The sequence below is a fragment of the Orcinus orca genome, chromosome 11 (assembly GCF_937001465.1).
Source record: "Orcinus orca chromosome 11, mOrcOrc1.1, whole genome shotgun sequence".
NCBI lineage: Eukaryota > Metazoa > Chordata > Mammalia > Artiodactyla > Delphinidae > Orcinus > Orcinus orca.
In genome coordinates this window covers 95,613,105-95,638,306 of record NC_064569.1, presented here as the reverse complement: position 1 = coordinate 95,638,306, position 25,202 = coordinate 95,613,105, and the positions used below count along the sequence as shown (strand labels likewise).

At 44.1% G+C, this 25,202-nt stretch overlaps 3 protein-coding genes across 7 annotated transcripts in view; 2 read left to right on the top strand and 1 right to left on the bottom strand.

The window, feature by feature from the left end:
* ACO2 (aconitase 2) overlaps positions 1–25,202 on the bottom strand; it is a 67,651-nt gene that overhangs the window by 39,498 nt on the left and 2,951 nt on the right. For 4 of the 5 annotated variants that reach the window (XM_049693915.1, XM_033405143.2, XM_033405142.2 and 1 more), the window contains one exon: positions 11,848–12,053. In XM_049693915.1, coding sequence (XP_049549872.1) covers positions 11,848–11,883 — 36 coding nt within the window. In that variant the 5' untranslated portion in view covers positions 11,884–12,053. Of the gene's footprint in view, positions 1–11,847; positions 12,054–25,202 lie in introns of those variants that run through there. The other variant, XM_033405141.2, reaches the window with a different exon arrangement.
* CHADL (chondroadherin like) overlaps positions 228–25,202 on the top strand; it is a 195,847-nt gene continuing 170,872 nt past the window's right edge. The window contains exon 1 of the mRNA XM_049693918.1: positions 228–276. The gene's annotated coding sequence lies outside the window, so the exon portion shown is untranslated. The remainder of the gene's footprint in view (positions 277–25,202) is intronic.
* PHF5A (PHD finger protein 5A) lies at positions 12,102–22,692 on the top strand. The gene is made up of 4 exons (XM_004279529.4): positions 12,102–12,473; positions 12,903–12,926; positions 13,427–13,593; positions 21,944–22,692. Exons 1-4 carry the CDS (start codon positions 12,422–12,424, stop codon positions 22,031–22,033), a joined length of 333 nt encoding a protein of 110 aa, XP_004279577.1. The 5' UTR covers positions 12,102–12,421; the 3' UTR covers positions 22,034–22,692.

Sequence of the window (25,202 nt, the reverse complement as noted above, 5' to 3'; positions counted from 1 at the left end):
TCAGGCTTTGATTCTTTTGTATGAGCTTTACAGTAGGACATGTTAAATGTTTAACTTGATTCTAAAAGCAATGGGAAGAACTTTCCTGGTGGCACAGTGGTTAAGAATCCGCCTGACAGTGCAAGGGACATGGGTTCAATCCCTAGTCCGGGATGATCCACATGCCACGGAGCAACTAAGCCTGTGCACCACAACTACTGAGCCTGCGCTCTAGAGCCCACGAGCCACTACTGAGCCCACGTGCCACAACTACTGAAGCCCGCGCGCCTAGAGCCCGTGCTCCGTAACAAGAGAAGCCACCACAATGAGAAGCCCGCGCACCGCAACGAAGAGTAGCCCCGCTCACCGCAACTAGAGAAAGCCCACGTGCAGCAACGAAGACCCAATGCAGCCAAAAATAAATAAATAAAATTTTAAAAAATAAAAGCAATGGGAAGTCACTGAAGCAGGATTATATCTGCATTAAAAAAAAAAAGTCACTGTGGCTGCCATGTAGATAATGCATTCAAGAGGGGTAAAAGTATTCAATGGAGTAGGTTGATGGTGGCTTATCATGTAACCTATTTCCTATAAGCACATTTGTATTTTAACACTTGAACACCTATTCTGTGCCAAGCAATAGGACACAGATACCAAGAAGAGTAAGACAGTCCCTACACTTATATACCTTAGTTTGGCCACAATCAGCAGTAAATGTAACCCACTGTGACCTGCTTGAGGAAGGAAACACACACAAGGGGCAGGAGTACAGGAGAGCGGACAATTAGCTCTGCTTGGGATGCCCAGGCAAGACTTCCCTGACCAGAGCTGTGGAGGATAAATAAGGGTTTGCAAGGCACTCAGAGGACAGATAGTACATAAAAAGATACAGAATCATCAAGTGAAGTGTGCAGGAGCTACAAGTCACTCAAAATGGTGCGAGGTAAAAGACAAAGCAGGAGATGGTGGAAGGTCAGGCTAGAATCCCAGCAGGTTTGATTCAGGAGGCTGAATTATGACCTGTGGTTTATTTACACAGTGAAAAGAACTTAGATATAGCTCAAAGGCCTAGCTCCACCATTTATTAGTTGTGTGGTGTCACGCAGGTTTCATCTTTGAACCCAGTTTCTTTCTCTCTTTTTTTAATTTTTATTGGAGTACAGTTGATTTACAATGTTGTGTTAGTTTCAGGGGTACAGCAAAGTGACTCAGTTATACATATACATACCTCCACTCTTTTCTAGATTCTTTTCCCATATAGGCCATCAGAGAGTACTGAGTAGATAGACTTCCTTGTGCTATACAGTAGGTCCTTATTAGTTATCTATTTTGTATATGAACCCAGTTTCTTCACTTGGAAAAAGGGAATAAATACCCACAGTATTAAGTGAGGTCTGAAATTATGTGAATGAGCTCCCAAATAATAGCAATTATTATGTAAAATGCTACAAAGCAGGTTGTTGGGTTTTTTTTGTTTTGTTTGTTTGTTTTAAGCAGGTTGTTTTTTGTTTTTTAAATAGTCTTTACTAGGGTTTTTCCTCCCATTCAAAAAAGGAGGACAGATTTCATGGAGAAAATTTAGACAACACATAAAACAACACAATTTTACAACTCCCCAGAGCCCATCCAGGAGTACTTACCCCAAGACCCCTCCACCAGACCCCCTGGCCTGATGCCAGGTACCCTGTGGTGTTTAACAGCGACTCCAAGAGAGGCACTAAACACCAGTCTGTGCTGAATCTACACCTCCCCATAGTCCCTGGCACCAGGATACCTACTGAACCCAAACTGAACAGGTGGTAGGGCTGAGGTTTCTAAGCAAAGACAATGATAATAACAATAATTACTAGTAGTAATAGTAATAGTGATACTTAATACTTTCTATTGAGTGCCAAGTTATAAGCACTTTACATGGATGAACAGCCCTACTGTATACGAGCTCCATTTAACAGATGAGGAAATTGAGGGCAGGAGAAGCATAGTAACTCACCCAAGGTCTCACAGATACACCAGCACTCAAAGACAGCCTGGCTCTAAGCCGAAACACTGAGCCTTCCAAGCGCCAAGTGAACCCTGGCAATTCTAAGTATTGATTTGGATACAAATGAATTAAAGAAATCAGATAAAATCAAAATGGAATAGATGCCAAACTGTTAACAGTAGCTATCCCTGGAGGGTGAAATTATGGACAATTTTTTACTTTTTATATGTATTTAATTTGAACTTTGAGAATCAGAAAAAATTTTTAAGAAATATATATTATAAATACATGTATTATTAAACATATTTTTAATTTGGATTATAACATTTTAAAAATACTAGATGGAAATATACTACAATGTTAATGGTAGTTATCTCTGGGTGGGGGTGGGTTATCCCTGGGTATTACAAATAATAATAGGTAAATTTTATGGTATTCTTTATACTTCTATATTTTCCAAGTTTCCTACAAGGGGTACCTTTACAAATATGAAAAAAAAGTAAGAAATTAATTTTACCTTAAAAATAGATATTACTGAGTCTTATAATATCTGACTACTGTGGTTGGAGTATGAGTAGTCCACATCAGTATTATTTAAAGAAGGATCATGACTTGGGCATATTTTTTAAAAAATAACTTATTGGGGTTTTGTTTTTATTTCCTAAGTCCAAAAGTAAAACATACTCAATGGTTGGTTCAACCTGGCCCCAGGGCCCAGAGACATTCCAGAGATCATCCATAGGCCATCCACACAGATGTCACAACAACTAGGAAATGGGAAAATTTTCCCCCATGCTTGGAGCCCAAGTCTCGGGGCTTATGAAATTCTCATGAGTAAATACCAGGCCCTTATCTAAAACAGATACTTCCACTAAGCCCTCAGCCTCCATTTTCTCAGGAAGTAGGGGGCCAAGGGCAGCCTCAAGGCTGAAAACCTCTCTTCAGCAACCTCTACAAGCCCCTGATTCAACATGATTAATCCAGGAAGCTCATTTTCTTCCAGAAAGTCTGTTCCACTACTAGACAATTCTAATACTTCACAACAACAAATGCTTCTGAACTGAAACACACCTCCATTAAATCAGGCACAGATTCTAGCAATGGAAACGTGGGCTCAAATCCCAGCTCTACCCGCAACAAGCTGTGTAACCTTGTGTGTTTTTACTTAAGCCCTCTAAACACAGCTTTTTTCATCTGTGAGTGGGAATAACACCTTCACAGGCTGTAGTGAGGATTAAAGGAGAGCACCTACGTGAAAGTACCCAGCACGCTTCCTAGCCCCATCCTCTGGAACCAGATCAAATGAGCTTCATCACTCCTCCACACTTCAGCCTTTCAAATCACCAAAAACCATAATCGTGTCTTCTCCATTCTAAGCATTCCTATAGTACTTCCTCGCTATAAAACTCCCTCTACTTGGGTGGGAGTCTCCCATCAGGGTGACCAGCAGCCAGGTGCCCTCAGATCTGTTTTGGAGTAAATCACAGTAGCTAACACACTGCTCCATGCCAGCCACTCTTATAAACCTTGCTGGACAGAGCTCAGCCTCCCTAACGGCCCTGAAGATGGAGAGGCTCAGAGACAGGAAGTAGCCTGCCCAAGGTCACACAGCTGGGAACCTGCTGAGCCCATTCCCTTCTCACTATGCTACAGTGGCTCCCAACCTCCACAGGCCCAGCAGCCAGGTGGGCTCAGTGCTCCATGGTGGCTCAGTCCCAACTGTTCAACGCCTCTGGTGGAATCTGGCTTCTTGGTTAGATAGTGCCCCCTCCCTTGCTGGATGGGATACAAATCTCTAGGGCTCTCACGGAGTAAGGGAGGCTCTCCTGATCCTGCATTTACTGACACAGAACAAACTCTGAAGGAAGGAATACAACCAAAGCGGACCCACCAGGGAGTCTGGTAAGAAATAAAATGAAAAGAAACAAACAAAACTGTGCCAAGCAAAATCACAAAGGTTATCTTATGTCATCTTCCCAACAACTGTGCCAAGTGGGATTGTTATAGGTCATTCTGTCTTATGTTTTAATGAGAAAATGGAGACTTAGATAAGGTAAATAATTGCACTAAAATGTAAGCTCTATGAAGGCAGAAAACTTGTCTAATCTGATCACCACTCTATACTCAGAGCCTAGGACACTGAAAGAAGAACCATGATTTGAACACTAGTCTCTTCATCTTGCTTTCAAATTCAAGTTGTGAGTGCCTCTGGCAGAGGCTGTGCTGAGCCATTAGTGCCTGTTCACGGAGCAATGAACAGTCCTTTTAAGAGGCTTGGAAAGGGGGCAGGGAGCCATGTCTCTCCAAGACACAGCCTCTAAATGGGCTCCAAGGCAGTAGGGGGTTCCTTTAAGTAATGAGTTGACAGATTCACTCATCTGCCTAATTCTCCTTTGCTGCTGTCTGGAGCAGAGACGCTAGGCACACTGTACATACAAATCCCAAACCCTGCTCTGGACCCCCAGGGCAGCAGCCCTTTGAATACTTACAAAGGGCATCCTCTGTAAGCTCAATAGGCAGCCTGTGAGGCTGACCCACAGCTCTGGCCTCTCCCTCTCAAGCTCTGTTGGTATTTGGGGCAGGAGGCAATCGTGGCCTCAAATAGATCCATATGCAAACAGGGCACGGAGCCAACCGAACTGTGTCCCCTCTATCCAGCCCACTCTTCAGAGATCTAGTTTCTACTCTCTATGCCCAGGGGAGTTCTCTGGGGGAACAGCTTGAGTGGTAAAAAGCCTGAGTTCTGCAGTCAAACAAACCTGCATTCAAAATCTGGCTCCGCTGCATGCTGGTTGTGACCTCGGGCAAGCCGTTTAACCAATGGGGGTCTATTTCATCATGGTGAAAACAGGCTAATGACACCCACATCTTAGGGTTCTTGTGAAGATCAAGTGAAGCAGTGTTTGTCCAAGACCTAGTTCAGTGACTGGCACAGCGGGGCTGACAGCTCATTATCAGTATCTCTAATGCCAACGGTGCCGCGAGGCAGACTAAACATGCCACCACACATGCAAGTTCCTGGATGGTCTGGCCTGAATTTAGCTCCACCCAGCTCGCCCCCTCCCCTTCTTGCTTCAGCCCAGTGTATTATAGCCGGGCCCTTGTCTTAAATCAGCTCTGCAGCTCTCAGTGAGCAGCAACAACAAAACAGTAACAGCACACACGTCCAGCCGAAGGTGAAGGACCCCACCTACGAAGCACTGAAGTGTGGCAGTTACAGGAATCCCCGAGGCCTCTCTGCAGACCCCCACAACTGGCCACAGGATCGAAGCTCCCACCCGAAAACTGCCTCGCCCTCTGCAGGGTGAAGGCAGAAATCCTCCTAACTGGGCCTAAATTCCCCAAGGAGCTTCATGGTGATAATGCAAATGTAATTCTAAAGCACATCTTCTCAATGCTGCCCTTCAACTTAGAGAATCAGAAAACAGGAAGCCAGTGGATTCATTTGTGCCTCTTCTCCCAACTCTCCTAGGACAGTACCCAAAAGATCTCCTGCACAACTACTACATACCCGATATCCATGGACAGCACGGGAGGAGCAAGCAATTTTCCCAGAGCCAGTCTTTTTTATTTATTTATTTTTTGGCTGCACTTCACGGCCTGCAGGATCTTAGTTCCCTGACCAGGGATCGAACCTGGGCCCACAGCAGTGAAAGCGCCGAGTCTTAACCACTGGACTGCCAGGGAAATCCCAAGAACCAGTCTTGAGGATAATGCTGTGGCAAGGGAGGCTGTAGACCATCTCCAGGACTGAAGACACAGACTAACTTTCACCAAGTGCCCATACCCTGCATCAGATTTCCCCCAAGTATACACAGTCCTATTTAATACTCAGAGGCAGAAGATACTGTGTCCATTTTACAGGTGAAGATACTGAGGCTCTGGAACGTAACTATTTTGCCCAGGGCCACACAGCAAAGCTGGTGCCCTTTCCTTTGGCCCAAGCTTTGCAGAATGAACCCAAGAAAATCATTCTCCATGCCTTTTAGGATCCCCTAAATAAAGAAAGGCTTCTACAGGTTCATTCTGGAACAATCTAAGGAAAAAGTCTGTCCTTTGTCTTAGTATTAGAAAAGGCCTATTCCTAAAATAACATTATAAACTATTCACAAATTTTTATAGTGTATTAGAGTTCAAAGAACTTTCCAGGGACTTCCCTGGTGGTCCAGTGGGTAAGACTCCACACTCCCAATGCAGGGGGCCCGAGTTTGATCCCTGGTGGGGGAACTAGATCCAGAATGCATGCGCAACTAAGAAGCCCGCATGTCGCAACTAAGAAGCCCACATGCCGCAACTAAAGATCCCATGTGCCACAACTAAGACCCGGGGCAGCCAAAATAAAAAAAAAATAAAATAAATATTTAAAAAAAAGAACTTTCCAAATATTATTAGGCCTTCAGGACCCTTCTTAATTGGAGGGTAGCTATGAATTGTCCCATTTTGCAGATGTGTAACCTGAGAGCCAGAGGGTAGAGACCTTGCTCGAAGCCACATGGTAAGTATGTGGTAGACGAAGTCTCCTAAGGTTCCTGATATTCTATGTGCTGCCTTTTTTTTTTGGTTTATTTTTATTAAAAATTTTTTTCTTCCGGTTTTATTGACATATAATTGACATAGCTGTATAAGTTTTAAAGTGTACAGCATAATGATTTCACTTACATCATGAAATAATTACCACAATAAGTTTAGTGAACATCCATCATCTCATATAGATACAAAATCAAATAAATAGAAAAATATTTTTTTCCTTGTGATGCGAACCCTTAGGATTTACTCTCTTAAAAATTTTCATATATAACATACAGCAGTGTTAATTATATGTATCATGTTGTACATTACATCCCTAGTACTTAATTATCTTATAAGCAGAAGATTGTACCTTTTGACAAACTTCATCCAAGTCCTCCCCGCCCCACAAAGCAGCCTCCCTGCAGTCCCTCCCCTCCTTTATGCTGAGAAGCCCAGAGCCTACCACTGCCTTCCAAACCACCTGCTGGGAAAATAAGGTGTGTCAAAGAACACTGAGCCAATGAAGACAGACGGCTCAAGCCCCAATCCTCATTCTAAATACTTCCCAGATGACCCTCTTGGAGACACCAGGTAGCAGAATAATGCCCAAGATGAACAGGGCTCACTTCAGACATGAAGCTCATACTCAAGTGAGGGACCCTGTGGCAAGACACTTGACCCCATCCAGCTTCCTCACCTGTGAAATACAGATACTTGTTGAATTTATAAAGGAGCTTCGGCTCCTGACTAAGTTTTGCAAGTACTATGCAAACACATGACTACTGAATTCGAGTTCACCCATCCTTCGGTTACTCAGGCCCCAAACCTAAAAGTCATCCTTAACTGTTCCCTGTCCCTCACACTCCACATCCAACCCATCTGCCTCCAAAATATCTTCACCACCAGAACCCTAGTCCCAGACACCTTCAACACTCCTTGGATAATTCCAACAGGCCCCACTGGTCTCCCTGCGTCCTCTTTCGTCCCTCTGTGGTCCTTCGTCCCTCAGTGGTTCATCATCCACGCAGCAGCCTGAATGATTCTTCTCAATCATAAATCAGATCCTGTCACTTCACAGTTTAAAACCTTCCAGTGGATTTTCATTACACTTGGAGTAAAACCCAATTTCCTTACCAGAGCCGACATGACCCTGGCTCCTACCTCTTGCTCAGACCTTCCTCTCATCACCTCAGCCACACTGGCCTTACTTCTTACCCTCAGACCCATCTCAGGTGCTTTGCACATACTGCTCCTTCTACTTCAAGTCTCCCCTCCCATAATGCTGAAGGGCCGCCTTCTTATCATTTTATGTCACCTCTTCTGAGAGGCCTTCCCCAACCACTCCAGTTAAAGCCATGCCACATCCTCACGCCTATTCTCTCTACCACACTATTCTGTTTTATCTTCCTTGTCCCACTTCATAACTACAATTTTCTTGTCTACTTGTTTATTTTGTCTCCCCAGAACTACACTACAAGCTCCACTGCTCCTGTTCATTATTACACTCTCAGTGTGTAGAACAGTGCTAGGCACATAGCAAGCTTTCAATAAACATTTTAGGAACAGTTGGTTCAAAAGGCAATGGTGGGGGCTTCCCTGGTGGCGCAGTGGTTGAGAGTCCACCTGCCGATGCAGGGGACATGGGTTCGTGCCCTGGTCCAGGAAGATCCCACATGCCGTGGAGCGGCTGGGCCCATGAGCCATGGCCGCTAAGCCTGCATGTCTGGAGCCTGTGCTCCACAACAGGAGAGGCCACAACAGTGAGAAGCTCAAGTACCGCAAAAAAAAAAAAAAAAAAAAAAGAATCCGCCTGCCAATGCAGGGACACGGGTTCGATCCCTGGTCCGGGAAGATCCCACATGCCGCAGACCAACTAAGCCCGTGCGCCACAACTACTGAGCCTGCGCTCTAGAACCCGTGCACCACAATTACTAAGCCCACGTGCCACAACTACTGAAGCCCGCGTGCCTAGAGCTCCGCAACAAGAGAAGCCACCGCAATGAGAAGCCCGCGCACCACAAAGAAAAGCAGCCCCCGCTCACCGCAACTAGAGAAAGCCTGCGCGCAGCAACAAAGACCCACCGCAGCCGAAAATAAATAAATAAATTTTTAAAAAAGGCAATGGTGTGCTCCCCTCTTCCTCTGCCCAAATTTAAGATTGGAAGTTTGTTTACTCCATTCATTCATTCATTCATTCAGTTCAAATCAACAGCTGACTATAGGACACCTGAGAAGGTACCACAGTGAATAGGGATGACCTGTTTCCCAATTCAAAGCAAGATTTTTTTTTTAAACATGGCACTTTATACAGGCACTTATAACTTCTGCAAATGTGTCAGACTTCTTTGTAGTTAACTGCTGTTTCAGATTTACATGCAAGAGGTTATGTGACTTCCCCAAGGTCACAGGATGAGAACTCAGCATCCCAGTATCTCAAGGCAAAACCAAAATCTAAAATGTATCTGGAAGTGCCCAACCATTTTTATTTACCATCCGTGGTCATTTACACAAAATTTAAAAAACCAGAGAGTAAATGTGGCTTTTCAAAAATTTCACCTCCATTTTCTTCACTCTGTTTCTATCTTCCTACCTGGTAGCAGGTACTATCAAACAATAGAACACTTTAGAGAGCACTGTTTTCTGGTTATGGACCATTAATGGTACCCTGGTTGACAGGCTGAGTCTTGATGCCAAAGGGAAGCAGTACTATAGTGCAGGTGCTGGGACCTCAGCCTTGGGAGTCAGAAAGGAGCAGATTCAAATCACATCCACTAACAACTAGTGATAAGGCCCTAGACAAGTCTACTTTAATTTAATTAACAAACAATTATATAGCACTTACTAGATGCCAGCAGGGTTCTCAATACTTTGCAACTATGATTATTAGATAAGTCAGATATACTATTATCCGTAACTTACAGGTGAAGAAACAGGCATAGAGAGGTGAAGTAACTTGCCCAAAGTCACAGCAAGTGAGTATTAGTCACCATTCAAATAAGATAGTGTGATGCCAGAATCCATGCTCTTAGCCATTACACCATGCTTCTGCTCTAATCCTGTTTCTTCATCTATAAGACAGGGCTAATAAATCTGCCATATCTCACAGGATCATGTGAGACTACTGGCACACTAAGGTAAATGTTAGCTACTCTTAGTGGTAGTAGTAATTGCCATCATTCTATCATCTACCTTCACCTTTGGTCCAGCCAAGGTCCCACCAAGACCTTTGGTCTTCTGCCCAAAATACTTTAGCTGAGAAAGATCTCCAAGGTCCTCTGCAGTAGAATACATTAGTATATACTGACGTTTCACGAGAACAAAAATTGTCTGCTTTTTTTGCTTCACTGTATCCAGAGGAAGCAGTGGATACTCAGTAAATATGTGGTGAATAAGGTAGTAATAAATTGAATGCATAGACCGGGTTCTGTAGACACAACAACTAAAGTAGTACCATCACTTCTCAAATGTAGCTAAACACAAAAGAGGTAAATTTACAAGGTTTTCAGAGCATAGTGGTAGCTGGCCGTTACTTAAGACAGCCTGGCTATTAGGAGACAGTGTGGTATAATGCTGTTCATTCATCTTAGCTAAATGAACAAATAAGGAGACCCAGGTTCTCAAGGTCTTGGATTGTCTATCTGTAAAAGAGGAAGTTGGGCAACATGATGATCATAAACAAATATATTCTACTTTCTCATCACTTTATAACAATCATCATAACAATATGAATGGAAGCCGACCACCAAAAACTCAATAAATGTTTGTCAATGAACATAATCCCCAACTGACAGATGAGGAAACTGGGGTTCAGTTCTCAAGTTCAAGGTCACTTGCACTGGGTAGAATATGAACTATAGTCCAGATCTCTTCCTACACAGGTCTAACACTCATGCATTCCAAGATCCTTTGTGATATCAGTCCTCTCTTCCAAGTTCAATAAATCTGTAATAATTTATCTTATCAAATAATCTCGCCTAACTTCACTACATCATGGGTCAGGAGGATCAGAAAGAAACACTATTTCCACTTTGTTAACCTGGAGAATCAAAAGATCTAAAGAGATAATTAGCAAATCCCTTTTTTTGCCCAGAATTTAGAGATCATAAAATAAATGATGATTTCGCTTTAAACCATATGGTTTAAATTTAAGCAATGTGACTTAAAAAAAAAAAACTTCTGGTAACACAATACTTTTTGAGAGTACAGTACAAAACTTCTTTTTCAGTTCTGTAATCAGAGTTGTGCTACTTGATCCAAAGTAGAACCACAAAGTTAAATGTAAAAGGCTGTCAGAGAATATCTATAAATGCTTGCTCACTTTATTTTTATTAATGAAATACATGCCTGACATTGAATCTGAGTATAACACCTTCCTAGGATTGTCAAGTTAGGAGTGAAAAAACATCTGGCAGTCACAGTCAATTTTCTAGATGGTTCATAACAGGACAGTCAAGGTCAACTTGTTGAGTCTCTTTTACCCTCCCATCTAGTAACTGAAAAGCAACTAATTATGAGCTCAAAATACTCCATTCTGGTACTCTCACAAACACAAATGTCAGCTCCAGGACCACACTCGGGCTCAGAAAGTTCTGAGGGCAGGCTGACATGAACAAGAACAGAGAACAGAGGGGTAGTAGGGCAGATGCTCAGGCCACAGCACTTGGGTAACACTCAGAGAGCAGGAACTTTTACCTACTTTCTAGCAGTTTCATCATCTATCAAATGAGAATAGTCATCTCACCAAATGATTTATGAACCAAATGACATGATGAGGAATTAAGTCTTGCAATCTTGTGCAAAGGTGAGAGACTACAGTTATCGTTACTAATTACTACGCCTGGGCACGGAAGGCCCCCTCTAACTCCTGGCTATATGTTCCGCAGGATCCCCACAAGATGGAATAGGTAATAGTTTTTTTCCTCCAAACTTCAGGTCTGGCAACCACGGATGCACCTGGCTAGCAAGGGTCTGCTGCTGAGAGATGAGAAGTGAGGCCTTCGGGCTCTGGACCTAGCGGGCTCAACAACCACCGCGCCCCCCAGTCACCTTGTCCTGACCTTGAGGAACGGCAAAAGAAGAAGAAAAAGAAAAAAAAAAACCCTACAGGAGAGAAAGTGCGGCCCTCAAAAGAGGTGCCTCCACTCTTCACCTGGCCGCCGCTTCTGAGACCCACGCTTCCAGCGAGGCGGAGACAAGGCTGGGAGAGCTGACTGAGCCGGGGACCCCTTGACCTCGGGCGAAGGGCCCAAGGCAGGGACAGGTACACGAAAAGCCGGGCGGAGGTCGGGCCCGCCTCGCCTTGCCTCGCCCACAGCCGCAAGCACAAGGAGGAGGCACCCCGCCCCCGTGAACCCAGAGGGCCCTCAGTTCGCTCTCACCTGCAACCGGGTCACCAGCAGGTTGTAAGGCGCCATTTTGTGCACTGACAAAGATGAGGTCGCTTGAAAATGACGTGCACACGGCGTACTTAAAGCCTTCGGACAGGGGGCGTGGCCTGAATAGAAACGCAACACAGTGACGGCTGGGCCTCCCCAGAGGCGCCGAGTCCTGCGAGCGCCTTGGGCGGAGCTCCCGTGTGAGGAACCTACAGGGAAGAGGACAAAGCTGCATAAAAACACTTGCGGAAATAAATACCGGGAACAAGCATGTCTTATAGAAGTGCAAGCTTCATCTTTGCACTTTTCAATTTGTATCTTCCATTCAGATCTCGAAAGGTGTTTTTTTGTTTTTTTTTTTTGATGACTTTCATGCACCTGCCAGGACCTGACTCCCCAGTTAGGACGGAAACTTGTCTTTGAAATGTGATCGCGCGAGAACGACCGGGGCGTGGTGCAAAGATTGTAAACGCTGATGGAAGCCTAGAGAACCAATCACGGCGACCAGGAGGCAGGAACAATGGAGGTTAAAGGTCGGCCGGAAGTTCCCTAAGTTTCCGGTGGCATAGAGGGAGCTATGGCTAAACATCACCCGGACTTGATCTTTTGCCGCAAGCAGGCTGGTGTTGGTGAGATGGCCTCCTGCCCCCGACTGTCTCGGTGGGGATAGTATTAGAACCTGAGGAGTCCGGGGTTCCCATCACTTCCTTAGGGTCTTGCCTCGGCGGCGCCACGTTTCCCGCCTCACGGTCGGTAGTGTAGGAGCGCGTGGGTTTAAGGTCTCTGATGAAAAGAGGGCGGGGCGTGCGTGCTGGGAGGCGGAGGCGGGCTGCTGGGATGGGGTCCGGAGAAATTCTCAGTTTGCCCAGGACCTGGGAGGGACTTCGGGAGGGTGTGGATTTGGTTCGGATTGAAGTTTATGAGGATAAGATGGAAAGACTTCCTCAGGGCTCACTGCAGTCCCTGCTCCTGTCCCCACCTCAAGCTCGAGGATGTTTGTCCCCTCTTCGTCAAAACCTTAATTCTAATTGTACTCTTTACTGTCTTTCATCTTGCAGCCATTGGAAGACTATGTGAAAAATGTGAGTGGAACACGCCTCCCCAGACAGCCCACCCGTCCCACTCAGTTTCTGTGGAGCCAGCCAACGGGCATTTCCAACGGTGCCACTAAGAGGGCTTTGAGTAGATGTGACTGGAAGCATGTTAACACAATGGCAGGCTGCAACTAAAGGCCACCACCCCACTCCAACTTGCACATTTTAGACACTAATTTGAGAAAAATCTCTAGCTGTGGACCAGAAGTAGCATGACCCCGTCCCCAACACACACAGCGTTCTGCCAGTTAATCATACAGACTTATCTACCAGGTGCTATTCTAAGCTCTTTACCCATTAGTTGATTGACTTTTCCTGTGTGTTGTGGAGATTGAGCTGGACACTAGGTAAGCCAAGTTTTGTGATGCCAAAGCAGCAGGCCCTAAAGTCACCATCAGAAGACCAGTGTATTTCCCCGTTAACAGGAGGAGGGCAAAGGACTTGAAGTACTTGCAAGTGGGCATAACTTCATTCTCTTTTCCTCACAGGTGATGGCAAGTGTGTGATCTGTGACTCCTATGTGCGTCCCTGCACCCTGGTGCGCATATGTGATGAATGTAACTATGGCTCTTACCAGGGACGCTGTGTGATCTGTGGAGGGCCCGGGGTTTCGGATGCCTATTATTGTAAGGAGTGCACCATCCAGGAGAAAGATGTGAGTATATACTAAGCTTTTCATCTGATCCTTCCTTGTATTTAGTAACACTTTGCCATCCACTGTGGCCTGTAGATGACTATGTTCATCTAGTCATCTAGGTTATAATTTCTTCAAGGTCTGTGAGCCAAACTGGATGTAGTCCAACAAAACGCACTTATTTTGCATCAAGGACAAAAATGCAAGAGAAGCAAATGTTTGTCAGCACTAGCAATTTGGAAAGCCCTCTCTTCCTTTGATGTCTCTCTCTCTCGTTATTTTTTTTTCTCTCATTATTTTTATTCAGAAATAATATCCTTTTTTTTTTTGGCTGCCCCCCCTGGCTTGTGGGATCTTAGTTCCCCAACCAGGGATTGGACCCAGGCCACGGCAGTGAAAGCCCAGAATCCTAACCACTAGGCCACCAGGGAATTCCCAATATCCTGCATTTTTAAGTTCTAGCACAGTGCATGGTGTGTAATAACCACTCAGTAATTCTCTTAACTATCATTAAGGACTATTTGGGTGGATGTGGTGACTTCTGAACTTGGGACAATTCAAGTTGATTTCAGCTCTAAGTGGCTAGAGAATGCTTTTGGTTTGATTTTGCAGAATTGATTGCAATTCTTCTTATGACATTTTTGCCCCTTGACATTGTGTGGTGGCAGTGGCTAGTTATTCAACTTCTTGAGCCAGATGCCAGGGTAGAGGAATGTAGGTCTATACCAAAAGTAGGCTTCTTGGGGAGAGGGGTGGGAAACCCATGAATCAGCTTTAATTCTTCTTATGACACAATAAAAGGAACTGTGATACATTACCAATAGGCTAGTATAAGGTATCTGGTTACCTAATCTAGGATAAGGCGTAAGGCAAAAGATAAATAATTCTTGGGACTTCCCTGGTGGTCCAGTGGCTAAGACTCTGCTCTCCTAATGCAGGGGACCCGGGTTTGATCCCTGCTCAGGGAACTAGGTCCTACTTGCCACAGCTAAGAGTTTGCATGCTGCAATTAAGAGCCTGCAACTAAAAGATGCTGCATGCCCCAATGAAGATCCAGCAGATGGCAACAAAGATCCCGCGTGTGGCAACTAAGACCCAATGCAACCAAATAAATAAATAGATAGATAAATAAATAAAATCTTTAAAAATAATTTTTTTTTTTTTTTTTTTTTTTTTTTTTTTTTTTTTTTTTTGGCGGTATGTGGGCCTCTCACTGTTGTGGCCTCTCCCGTTGTGGAGCACAGGCTCCAGACGCGCAGGTTCAGCGGCCATGGCTCACAGGCCTAGCCGCTCCGCGGCATGTGGGATCTTCCCAGACCGGGGCACAAACCTGTGTCCCCTGCATCGGCAGGCCGACTCTCAACACTGCGCCACCAGGGAAGCCCCTTTTTTTTTTTGTCTGCATTGCCTGGCTGTAGAATCTTAGTTCCTGGACCAGGGATGAAACCCAGGCCCCCTACAATGGAAGCACACAGTCCTAACCACTGGACCACCACGGAATTCCCAAAAGATAAATAATTCTTAATATTTCCTTATGCAAAGAGTAGGTAGTTTTATATATATATATATATATATATGTATGTATATATATATGCATACACACACACACACATACATATGCTATCTCTCTTATTCTTCACAGTAGCTTTGTTAAATAGGGGTTATTATTATCTCCATTTACAGCCTCTCACCCAGCTGATAAGTGGCAAGTCCAATCTATCTGACTAAACCTAGTGGTGTCCTTTCATAAGTCCTTTTTTCTTTCTTTAACCCAATTTATTATTTATTTAGTTTTGGCTGCGTTGGGTCTTTGTTGCTGCGTGCAGGCTTTCTCTAGGTGCGGTAAGCAGGGGCTACTCTTCACTGCAGTGCGCGGGCTTCTCATCGCGGTGGCTTCTCTTGTTGCGGAGCACGGGCTCTAGGTGCGCGGGCTTCAGTAGTTGTGGCTCACGGGCTCTAGAGCGCAGGCTCAGTGGTTGTGGCACACGGGCTTAGTTGCTCCGCGGCATGTGGGATCTTCCTGGACCTGGGTTCGAACCTGTGTCCCCTGCATTGGCAGGTGGATTCTTAACCACTGCGCCACCAGGGAAGTCCCCTTTCATGAGTCCTTTTGATAGGATGTGCCTGTGTTGAGGAGAAGCAATTCAGCCACCTCAGCAACCTTTACATTTGGATCCTGTCTACCTCTAATAAGTGGGATATATCAGACCAGATAAAACTTTCTTAACATCATTAATTCTTCTGTTATTTAGAGAGATGAGAAAGGTCATAGATAAAGTACCAGAAACATAATTTCACATGGTGATTTGAACATCCTCTTGTCCTAAACTGTGATTTGCATTTACCTTTGACTGTCAAATCATATCCTGCTTGATCTGATCCACTCCCTTTATAGAAAGGACCTTGGTTTGTGTATTTGTCTCCCCTTTTGCCTAGTTCTTGGTATACTCCCTGGCATGTACTGTAAGTATGGTCCACATTTTTGTTGCTACCTCTGTAAATCATGCATAGGGTTCCCCCTACAGAGTGTCTGGTATATAGTAGGTGTTTGGTAATTATTTATAGCCTATATACCACGGTGAGACAATATCAGTGAAGAGAAAGTACAAACAATCCTTAAACTAGCTAAAACTAGCTAAAGAGTCCATTAAGGACAACATTTTCTTGAACCTTTGCATGGTTGTAGCTAGAGGTTTTGTTTTGTTTTGTTGTAGCTAGAGTTCTTATCTGGCTTATGCTTGGCAACCAGAGAGTGCTTAATAAGTGTTAATTGCTGTCTGATTCCTCTGCATGCGGTATGTGACCTGATCTCTCTGGATCCTTGTGCCTCATTCTGTCCCTGAGAATTATTCTAGATGTCACCACTTCCTCTACTTCACGTATACAGGAATGTTCTGAGGATATCTGAGATGGTATCTAGCTCACATTTACTCAGCAGTAGTTTCCAACGAACACAAAACAGTCCAGTGATATGATCCAGCCTCTCAGCCTTACAGATCATCGTGTAGATTAAGTACCTAAGACTTTCCTATGCAGAAATCTTCCTGCAACCAAAGCAGCCCCTGTTACTGTTCTCTTCCTGCAACTTCCATAATTTATAAGGGAATTAGACCAGTAAACTAAGCTGGGTGTTCTCCATAGTTTTTCAAAGCTTCAAGAATACTCAGGATTTGGGACAATATCTGTGGGCATTGCTGCCAGAGGACCATTTGTTTCTTTGCCTTTTTTTTTTTTTTTTAATTATTTATTTATTTTTGGCTGCTACTCTTCGTTGCGGTGTGCAGGCCTCTCATCACGGTGGCTTCTATTGCTGCGGAGCACGGGCTCTAGGCACGTGGGCTTCAGTAATTGTGGCTCACGGGCTTAGCTGCTCCACGGCATGCGGGATCCCCCCAGACCAGGGCTCGAACCAGTCTCTCCTGCGTTGGCAGGCGGACTCCCAACCACTTCATCACTGGGGGAGTCCATTTTTTTTTTTTTTGAAAGAAATACTTTGTCCTATCTAAAGTGAAGCTTTGGGCTTCCCTGGTGGCTCAGTGGTTAAGAATCCGCCTGCCAATGCAGGGGACACGGGATCGAGCTCTGCTCCGGGAAGATCCCACATGCCACGGAGCAACTAAGTCCATGGGCCAAAACTACTGAGCCTGCGCTCTAGAGCCCGCGAGCCACAACTACTGAGCCCATGTGCCACAACTACTGAAGCCCACGCACCTAGAGCCCATGCTCTGCAACAAGAGAAGCCACCGCAATGAGAAGCCCACGCACCGCAATGAAGAGTAGCCCCCACTCGCTGCAACTAGAGAAAGCCCGCGCACAGCAACAAAAGACCCAACTCAGCCAAAAATAAATAGATAAATAAGTAAAAAATAATAAATAAATAAATAAAAAATAAAGTGAGGCTTTGATTGTGTCCCAAAGGACACTTTTTTTATTTTAATTTTTTTGTGGTATGCAGGCCTCTCACTGTTGTGGCCTCTCCCGTTGTGGAGCACAGGCTCCAGACACGCAGGCTCAGCAGCCATGGCTCACGGGCCCAGCTGCTCCATGGCACGTGGGATCTCCCCGGACCGGGGCACAAACCCGTGTCCCCTGCATCGGCAGGCGGACTCTCAACCACTGCGCCACCAGGGAAGCCCGGACACTTTTTTTTTAATATGAGTTTATTTATTTTTGGCTGCATTGGGTCTACATTGCTGCGCACCGGCTTTCTCTAGTTGCAGCGAGTGGGGCCTACTTTTTGTTGTGGTGCACGGGCTTCTTATTGCAGTGGCTTCTCTTGTTGCAGAGCACGGGCTCTAGGGTCATGGGCTTCAGTAGTTATGGCATGCAGGCTCAGTAGTTGTGGCTTGTGGGCTCTAGAGCACAGGCTCAGTAGTTGTGGCACACGGGCTTAGTTGCTCTGCAGCATGTGGGATCTTCCCAGGCCAGAGATCGAACCTGTGTCCCCTGCGTTGGCAGGCAGATTCTTAAGCACTGCACCACCAGGGAAGTCCCAATTTGTAGTTTCTTATGTGTGGCATCATATTGATCTCCCTTCGCCCTTGACTCCTTTACGCCTTTTACTTAACCATTTTCTTTAACTCTCCCAACAAGAAGACAAGAAAAATAGTAGCTAATATCTTTGGAGCACTTGCTATGTACCAGGTACTGTGCTGGACATTCTTTTCCAAAAGTTCTATATGATACAGATGAGGAAACGAATGGCTTAAAGGTGTTAAGCATCTTAGCCCAAGGTCACATGACTAATAAGTGGCAGATATGGGATTAGAACCCAGGTCTATCTAACTCAGTTTCTCAACCCTTTTTTCCCCCATGATTGTTCCCCCAAAGGAGAAAAGTTAAAATCTAATCTAAATTAAATTTTCTTGGGAATTCCCTGGCAGTCCAGTGGTTAGGACTTTACGCTTCCACTGTAGGGGACACGGGTTTGATCCCTGATTGGGGAACTAAGATCCTGCATGCTTTGCGGCATGGCCTAAAAATTGATTGATTAATTAGTTAATTAATTACATTTTCTCCACCAAAAGAGGAACTGAATGCTAAGGAGTAAGATTTTGTTGGGTAAGAACAAACTTCAGATCGCAAACCACTATAATAGCGAAGATGTTTTCATCCCCACTGAGGGTGCACGGTCTGACTCAGAGCACTTAGTCTGACCGCCTGACGGTCTTGGTCTTCTCAGGGTGGGTAAGGATGTGCCCCTCCCTCTCTTGCTATTTCTACCATTCTCTTCTCCCCATTTAAGTAAACAGCGGAGCAGTCAAATATATGCAAAAGTTATTTGATACTTTTCAAAGCTAATTCACAAGTTTACCATGCTCTCCAGCTTCCAAAACCACGGGAAAGTTTTGGTTCTTGCCTCTGGGAAGCCCTGTTAGAAAAAACGCCAGACTGGGAGGTAGAGAGCCCAGGTTCAGGTCTTGGCTTTGCTACTAACATGCTGTGTGTGGCTATGGGGAAATCTCCACCAAAAGGAAGTATTGAATAATAATCCCTGTTACCTTATGGGTACATTTACTGAGAGCTTAAAAGCCTTTAAAATTAAAGTTTCAAATAGAAAACATGATACTCTTGTTAAGGTCTCAAACCAGTGTACAGTCTGGTTTTTACATTGTAGGTATTCATTGGACAGTTGCTGAAAGAATGAACGAAGTTTCATCTTCTAGTTTCTGTTAATAAGGCAGGTCTTGCCTGCTGTTCATAATTCTTTGCTACCGATTGTAAGAAATGGAGATGTGGACGCATTTTCTGTAATCATGTTTTTCTGATCTCAAAATTTTTAAATTGCCTTTGGTTCTGTACATATTTCCCCGTTGTATGTTATATTTTGGTACATGATTAGCGTTGGTTTTTTTTAAATAAATTTATTTTGTTTATTTTTGGCTGCGTTGCGTCTTCATCGCTGCGTGCGGGCTTTCTCTAGTTGTGGCCAGCGGGGGCTACTCTTCGTTGCGGCAGGTGGGCTTCTCATTGCGGTGGCTTCTCTTGTTGCAGAGCACGGGCTGTAGGCATGCGGGCTTCAGTAGTTGTGGCACGTGGGCTCAGTAGTTGTGGTGCACAGGCTTAGTTGCTCTGCGGCATGTGGGATCTTCCTGGACCAGGGCACGAACCTGTGTCCCTTGCATTGGCAGGCAGATTCTTAACCACTGCACCACCAGGGAAGCCCTCGAGGTTTCTTAACAGTCCTTCCATCTTCCTTTTCATGCTTTCCATTCACAGGCATATTCACAAAAGCCAGCCAGTTCCGATGCACACATCCTCACCTCTTCACAACATTAGTGGAATTTGGGAACAACCACAAGACCCATGGGAGATGTGTAGAAAATAAAAAACAGGAGTTTAGGCAAGAAAACAGGAAACTTATAAGTCAGTGAGAGAAAATGCCATAAAAGCCAAAGAGCTAATAATCCAATGCGTTGGTTTTCCGATTTTTTTTTTTCAACTTTTTAACATGTAGAGTCCCATCTTCAAAAAGTATCTTACACAGAAGCCGCGTGTGTATGTGTGTGTGTGTTAGGTTGAACCATCATGAAATTGCTGATATTTATTTTTGGCAATTTCTTATAATTTATTAAGGGCTGGCTATATGCTAGGCATTGTTCTAAGTATATTGATTCTTAATTCTGTAAGGTCGGTTCTACCATTGTAGTAATTTAATATGTGACTAAAAAGAGACACAAGGAGGTTCATAACTTCTCAAAATTCACGTGACCTATCTCCAGAGCCTACAACCTTTTTTGTTTGTTTGTCTGTTTTGGCTATGTTGGGTCTTCGTTGCTGAGCGCGGGCTTTCTCTAGTTGTGGTGAGCAGGGGCTACTCTTCGTTGCGGTGCGCAGGCTTCTCATTGCAGTGGCTTCCCGTTGCAGAGCACAGGCTCTAGGTGCGCGGGCTCAGTAGTTGTGGTGCATGGGCTTAGTTGCTCTGAGGTATGTGGGATCTTCCTGGACCAGGGCTTGAACCCCATGTCCCCGGCATTGGCAGGTGGATTCTTAACCACTGCGCCAGGGAAGTCCCTACAATCTTAATATGAGTGAGAACACAGCTGCACAGATTGGGGGGTGCGTCCTACTGTCACCTGGCACCTCTCAGGACTCTCTAGGGCCCTATAAATACAGTTTATATACACTGACCTGATCCAGTCATCTTATAGTTGGATACAAATCCAGACAGAAGTGGTTTGCCCACAGTCACACAAGTCAGTGAGGCAGAGTAAGCCTGAACAGGCTATCATAATACCATAAAATTTCAAAGCATCCCTAAAGGGCTTAAAGCACTGTCGTGTTTAATAGCAGGCTACCTGGGGCCAGGAGAGGCAGCTCTTCCCACGTTTGTACCAGGACTTTGAGTACAGATTACGTGGCTTACTTGAGTTCCCCCAGCAAGCCATTGGTGGGGCCGGGCCCACAACCTGGCTTGCTTAGCACACCAAACTCCACAGATGGTAGTTCTCAGTGTAATACATGGTACATGTTTTCTAGAAAATAATGAAATGTTAGTGTTGGCTTTGTGTGGTTTCAGAGATTTTTGTACAGTGTTGATATCAGTCCCCAAAAAGAGAAATCAGCTGAATTAGAAATTAGGCATTAGAGATGCCTAAGGACTTGATTCATTCATTCATTCTATAGCCCAGTGTCACAGGAAACAGCTGCCTTTGACATGGGTGTTTAATAAAATCCTGAGATCTAAGAAGGTTTCTTCCAGTAGCAATTCCCCCAATTTTCCTCCCATCATCCCCAATCAACTGATGGAGTCATCATTCCTGCAAAACACAGCTTCCCAAGGGCTTCACTGAAACCACTCAAGCTCACAAAACAGCCAGGGGAGGGTGTCACTACACATCAGAGTATGAGCCGTCAACAGCTGTCTCTGGCACAGGAGCACTCTTCCCGCAAGACCATGTGTCCGGTTAAGTGAATTGATACGGACACACCAAACTCAGTATTCTCTTACGATATTTGAAATGTAAGGTACTATTTCCTAAAGTCTTTAGGTTTTTTTCCCTTGGTATTTTCTCCTTTCTTGGGATAGTGAAAGAGAGCTAGGAAGCTTGATCTGTAGATGATTATTACCATTTCTTACCTCTCACTTGGAGAAAATCCTTTGAACACCTTAAAGAGTTTTAGATTCTACCTCCACTATATCATATTAGTAACAGAAGTGGGCTAAGAATCCAACATTATAAGTGCAGGCCACTGGATAAACGGTGGACAGGCCCTGGGCACATTCTAGGTGTTTAGTAAATACTTGATTGATCAAATAGCATAACTGAAGATGAATGGCTAAACCATTAATCCAAAAGTTATTTTTATCTTAAATCCCTCTCAGTTCAAGCTCAGAGACTTTTAACAACTTATCTGTTCTGTTTTCCAGAGAGATGGTTGCCCAAAGATTGTCAATTTGGGGAGCTCTAAGACAGATCTCTTCTATGAACGCAAAAAATATGGCTTCAAGAAGAGGTGATTGGTGGGCTGCCTCTTCCTCCCCCCATCAAGCTGCTGCAGCTGCCAAAAGAAATGCCTACAGAAAGGAAATGGAGCACAGAGCATCACCTGAATTGCCTATTAGTACACTGGCCCCTTTCCACCCTTTCCTCTCCTCTCACCCAGCCATGGTAGGAATGGAAAAAAAGATTCTTCGCAGAGCACTCTGGCAGACCGTACCACAGACAAATTAATAGATTGGTTCATGGCATTCCTTAAATTCAAGAAGCAAGGCTGTGTTAATCCACATCGAGAAGTTCTGTACACCAAAAGCTTCTAAAACAGGAATGATGTATTATTTCAGTCTTCTGTTTGAGGAGCTGACTGTGAGGCTAGCTGCAGTGAGAAGCATGGCCTTGCAGCAGCTCTGATGGCAGCTGTCCTTGATGAAACATGTGCAGTGCGATGGGGGCTCTCAGAACAGTCAATGTGGGCATTTCATCTTGTAACACCCACCAGGTGGTGCTGCTTCATGTTATTTTTCTTCTAAAAATTGGAAACCCTTTCTGTTGCTATTGTATTCATAAAGTAGGTGTTTATTTTCTGGTAGTCAGCCCCTCCCCAATTTAATTTTAACTCTAGGAATTTTAGTCACCCAGGAATTTGTGATTCAAAATAAAGGTACTGGGATTCATTAAGCACCTTGTTCTCTTATTACTACTGGAATTCAAAACCACCCATGCCTTTTATGATAGGTAAACCAAAGTTATTTTTAGAAACTTTGATGTTTCCCCTTCCTGTCCAACTTGAATTTTGAACTGAAGAGATGGCTTCCAGTAATGGTGAAGGGAATGAGACAAAATGTACTCGAATGAGTTAGGAGAACTGAACTTGGTTGATTTGTTTCACAAAGTGCATATATACTCACATTAAGGATATGAGGGGAGGGATTTCCCCGGTGGTGCAGTGGTTAAGACTACACACTTCCAATGCAGGGTGCATGGGTTCAGTCCCTGGTCAGGGAACTAAGATCCCACACACCTCTCAGTGCAGCCCCCCCACCAGAAAAAAAAAAGGATATGGGAGGTTGGTTTAAGTAAATTCAAATTCAGACGCATCCTTTACCCTAACTCAACTACCTGTACTTTTTGTCTGCTAGAGGCAATAAGCAAGTTAACCTGAGGAGCCACATTCATAATTGGAGACTTCCAGTCAAGAAGGTCTTTGACACCATGAATTTGAAAAAGGTTGTGCGTCCTGCAGATTCTAGGGGCCTGGCCCAGTGTTACCCTGCAACTCAGTGGCAGGTCCAAGTTGAGATGAGAGCCTTCTGATTTCCTATCAGGGTTTTATCTTGGATCAATAAAACTTGGTTATTTGTAATGTATTGAGTGTCCAAAATAGAATTAAGATAATCTCTGCCTTTAAGGAAGTTAATAATTGAGCTTGCCAGAAATAGCTCAGTGTAACACAGGGGACACACAAAGGAAGGGTTCTGGGCCTCGCATGGGGTACCTCGGGAAGGCTAGGGGAAGGCCACAGCCATAGGGCTGCCATGAGGGCTCCTTTCAGTTCCTCAAACTGCCGTTTTCCCTCCTGCCGCAGTGCTTTTTACCTGTTTTTTACCTCTAAAGCTCTGCTTCCCTTCTGCTCAGCTAAATCCTACTCATCCTTCAGACCTTAGCTAAGTATTTCCTAAAAGATGCCTCATCCAAACCCCAATCTAAGTTCCTCTTGTTACACTCCCACATAGCACCATAAGCATTTTGTTTATAGCATTTGGTAATATTGACTGTCATCTACTAGGCTGTGTTCCATGATGGCAGGAGGCAAGTCTGTTCTGCCCAGCAGGTAGCAGGTTCTCAGTATTGAATGAATAACTGAAGTCATAGAAACCAGATAATAAACTGGGCTTTGAAGGCCATGTTGGAACCTACAGGCAAAGGGGGTAGGGTCTGCAGATAAAGATATTTGTGTGGGAGAAACAGTTTGAATGGGGTGATATGTTTGGGGAGCTCTGAGCAGTTCTAAAGCATCAGGTGAGGGTTATGGTATATCAAACGAGTTGCAGAAACCAGATAATTTTCAGATTATAACTAGAATCTGTCATTTGATTCTATAGTAACTTTAGTTTTAATGTGTAATATAAGTCAAAACGTTTTGTTTTGCTAAACAAATCAGTTTCTAAAATTTGTTTATTGGGACTTCCCTGGCAGTGGTTCAGACTCTGTGCTTCCAATGCAGGGGGCACAGGTTCAATCCCTGGTGGTTGAACTAAGATCCCACATGCCGCATGGTGTGGTCCCCCCGCCAAAAGAAACATTTGTTTATTAACCACCTTGGTCTACATAACATCTTGCATCTCCAGATGTTTGAAAAGCTACTCCTTACTTTCAGCAAAATACCACCTTAACTGTGCTCTGTGAGTCTTAGTGCGTATGCCTCTAAAAGTTCTTGCAAGGGAGCTTAAAATTTAATGCCCAGTAGGATTTCCACACTGATCAACAACAGGACAAGTTCAACCTCAGTCTGGTGAATTCTGCTGAACTCCGTTCCTCTGTCACCTAATTTTATAATCCCATTCTCCATTTGTTTGCTCTCTGAGGCCAAGAGAATGATACAATACAACGAATAAGTTAAAAACTTCTTAGATAAACAGCATTCAAGTTCAAATCCTTAGTTATTGTCTACCTTGGACTTTAGAATAAGTCCTTTTCAGTTTTAAAAATTAGAATAATGATAATACTGAATTCTCTATTGGGAAAACATTGCTTACAAGCTGAATTTTAACCTCGAATAGTATATAGTTCTGTGAAAAGAATTAGAATGATCTCAGCCAACTGTGTATGGCCACAAAAAATCAGAATGGGCTTAAAAATTATTGCTTTTCTCCATTGTTGAAATAAGCACTACCTACACAGGTCTAGTTGAAATAACTGAACTCATCATAGTCTAAGAAAGTGGTTCCATTTCCTGGGTTTATGATTATTACTATTAAGTAGTCAGGGTTTGATACATTCATTTCTAGGATCTAAAAAGGATGGGTGTCTTCCAGCTTCTCAGATATACTCTGTACACATATGGTAATTTAATCTCCTTTAAACATTGCACTTTTCATGTGCTCTTGCTCCAAAAAAAAAAAAAAAAGTATAAAGAGAAATGTGTGGGCTTTATTTTCGGTCCTGTATTTGAATTCTAATCTGCTATTG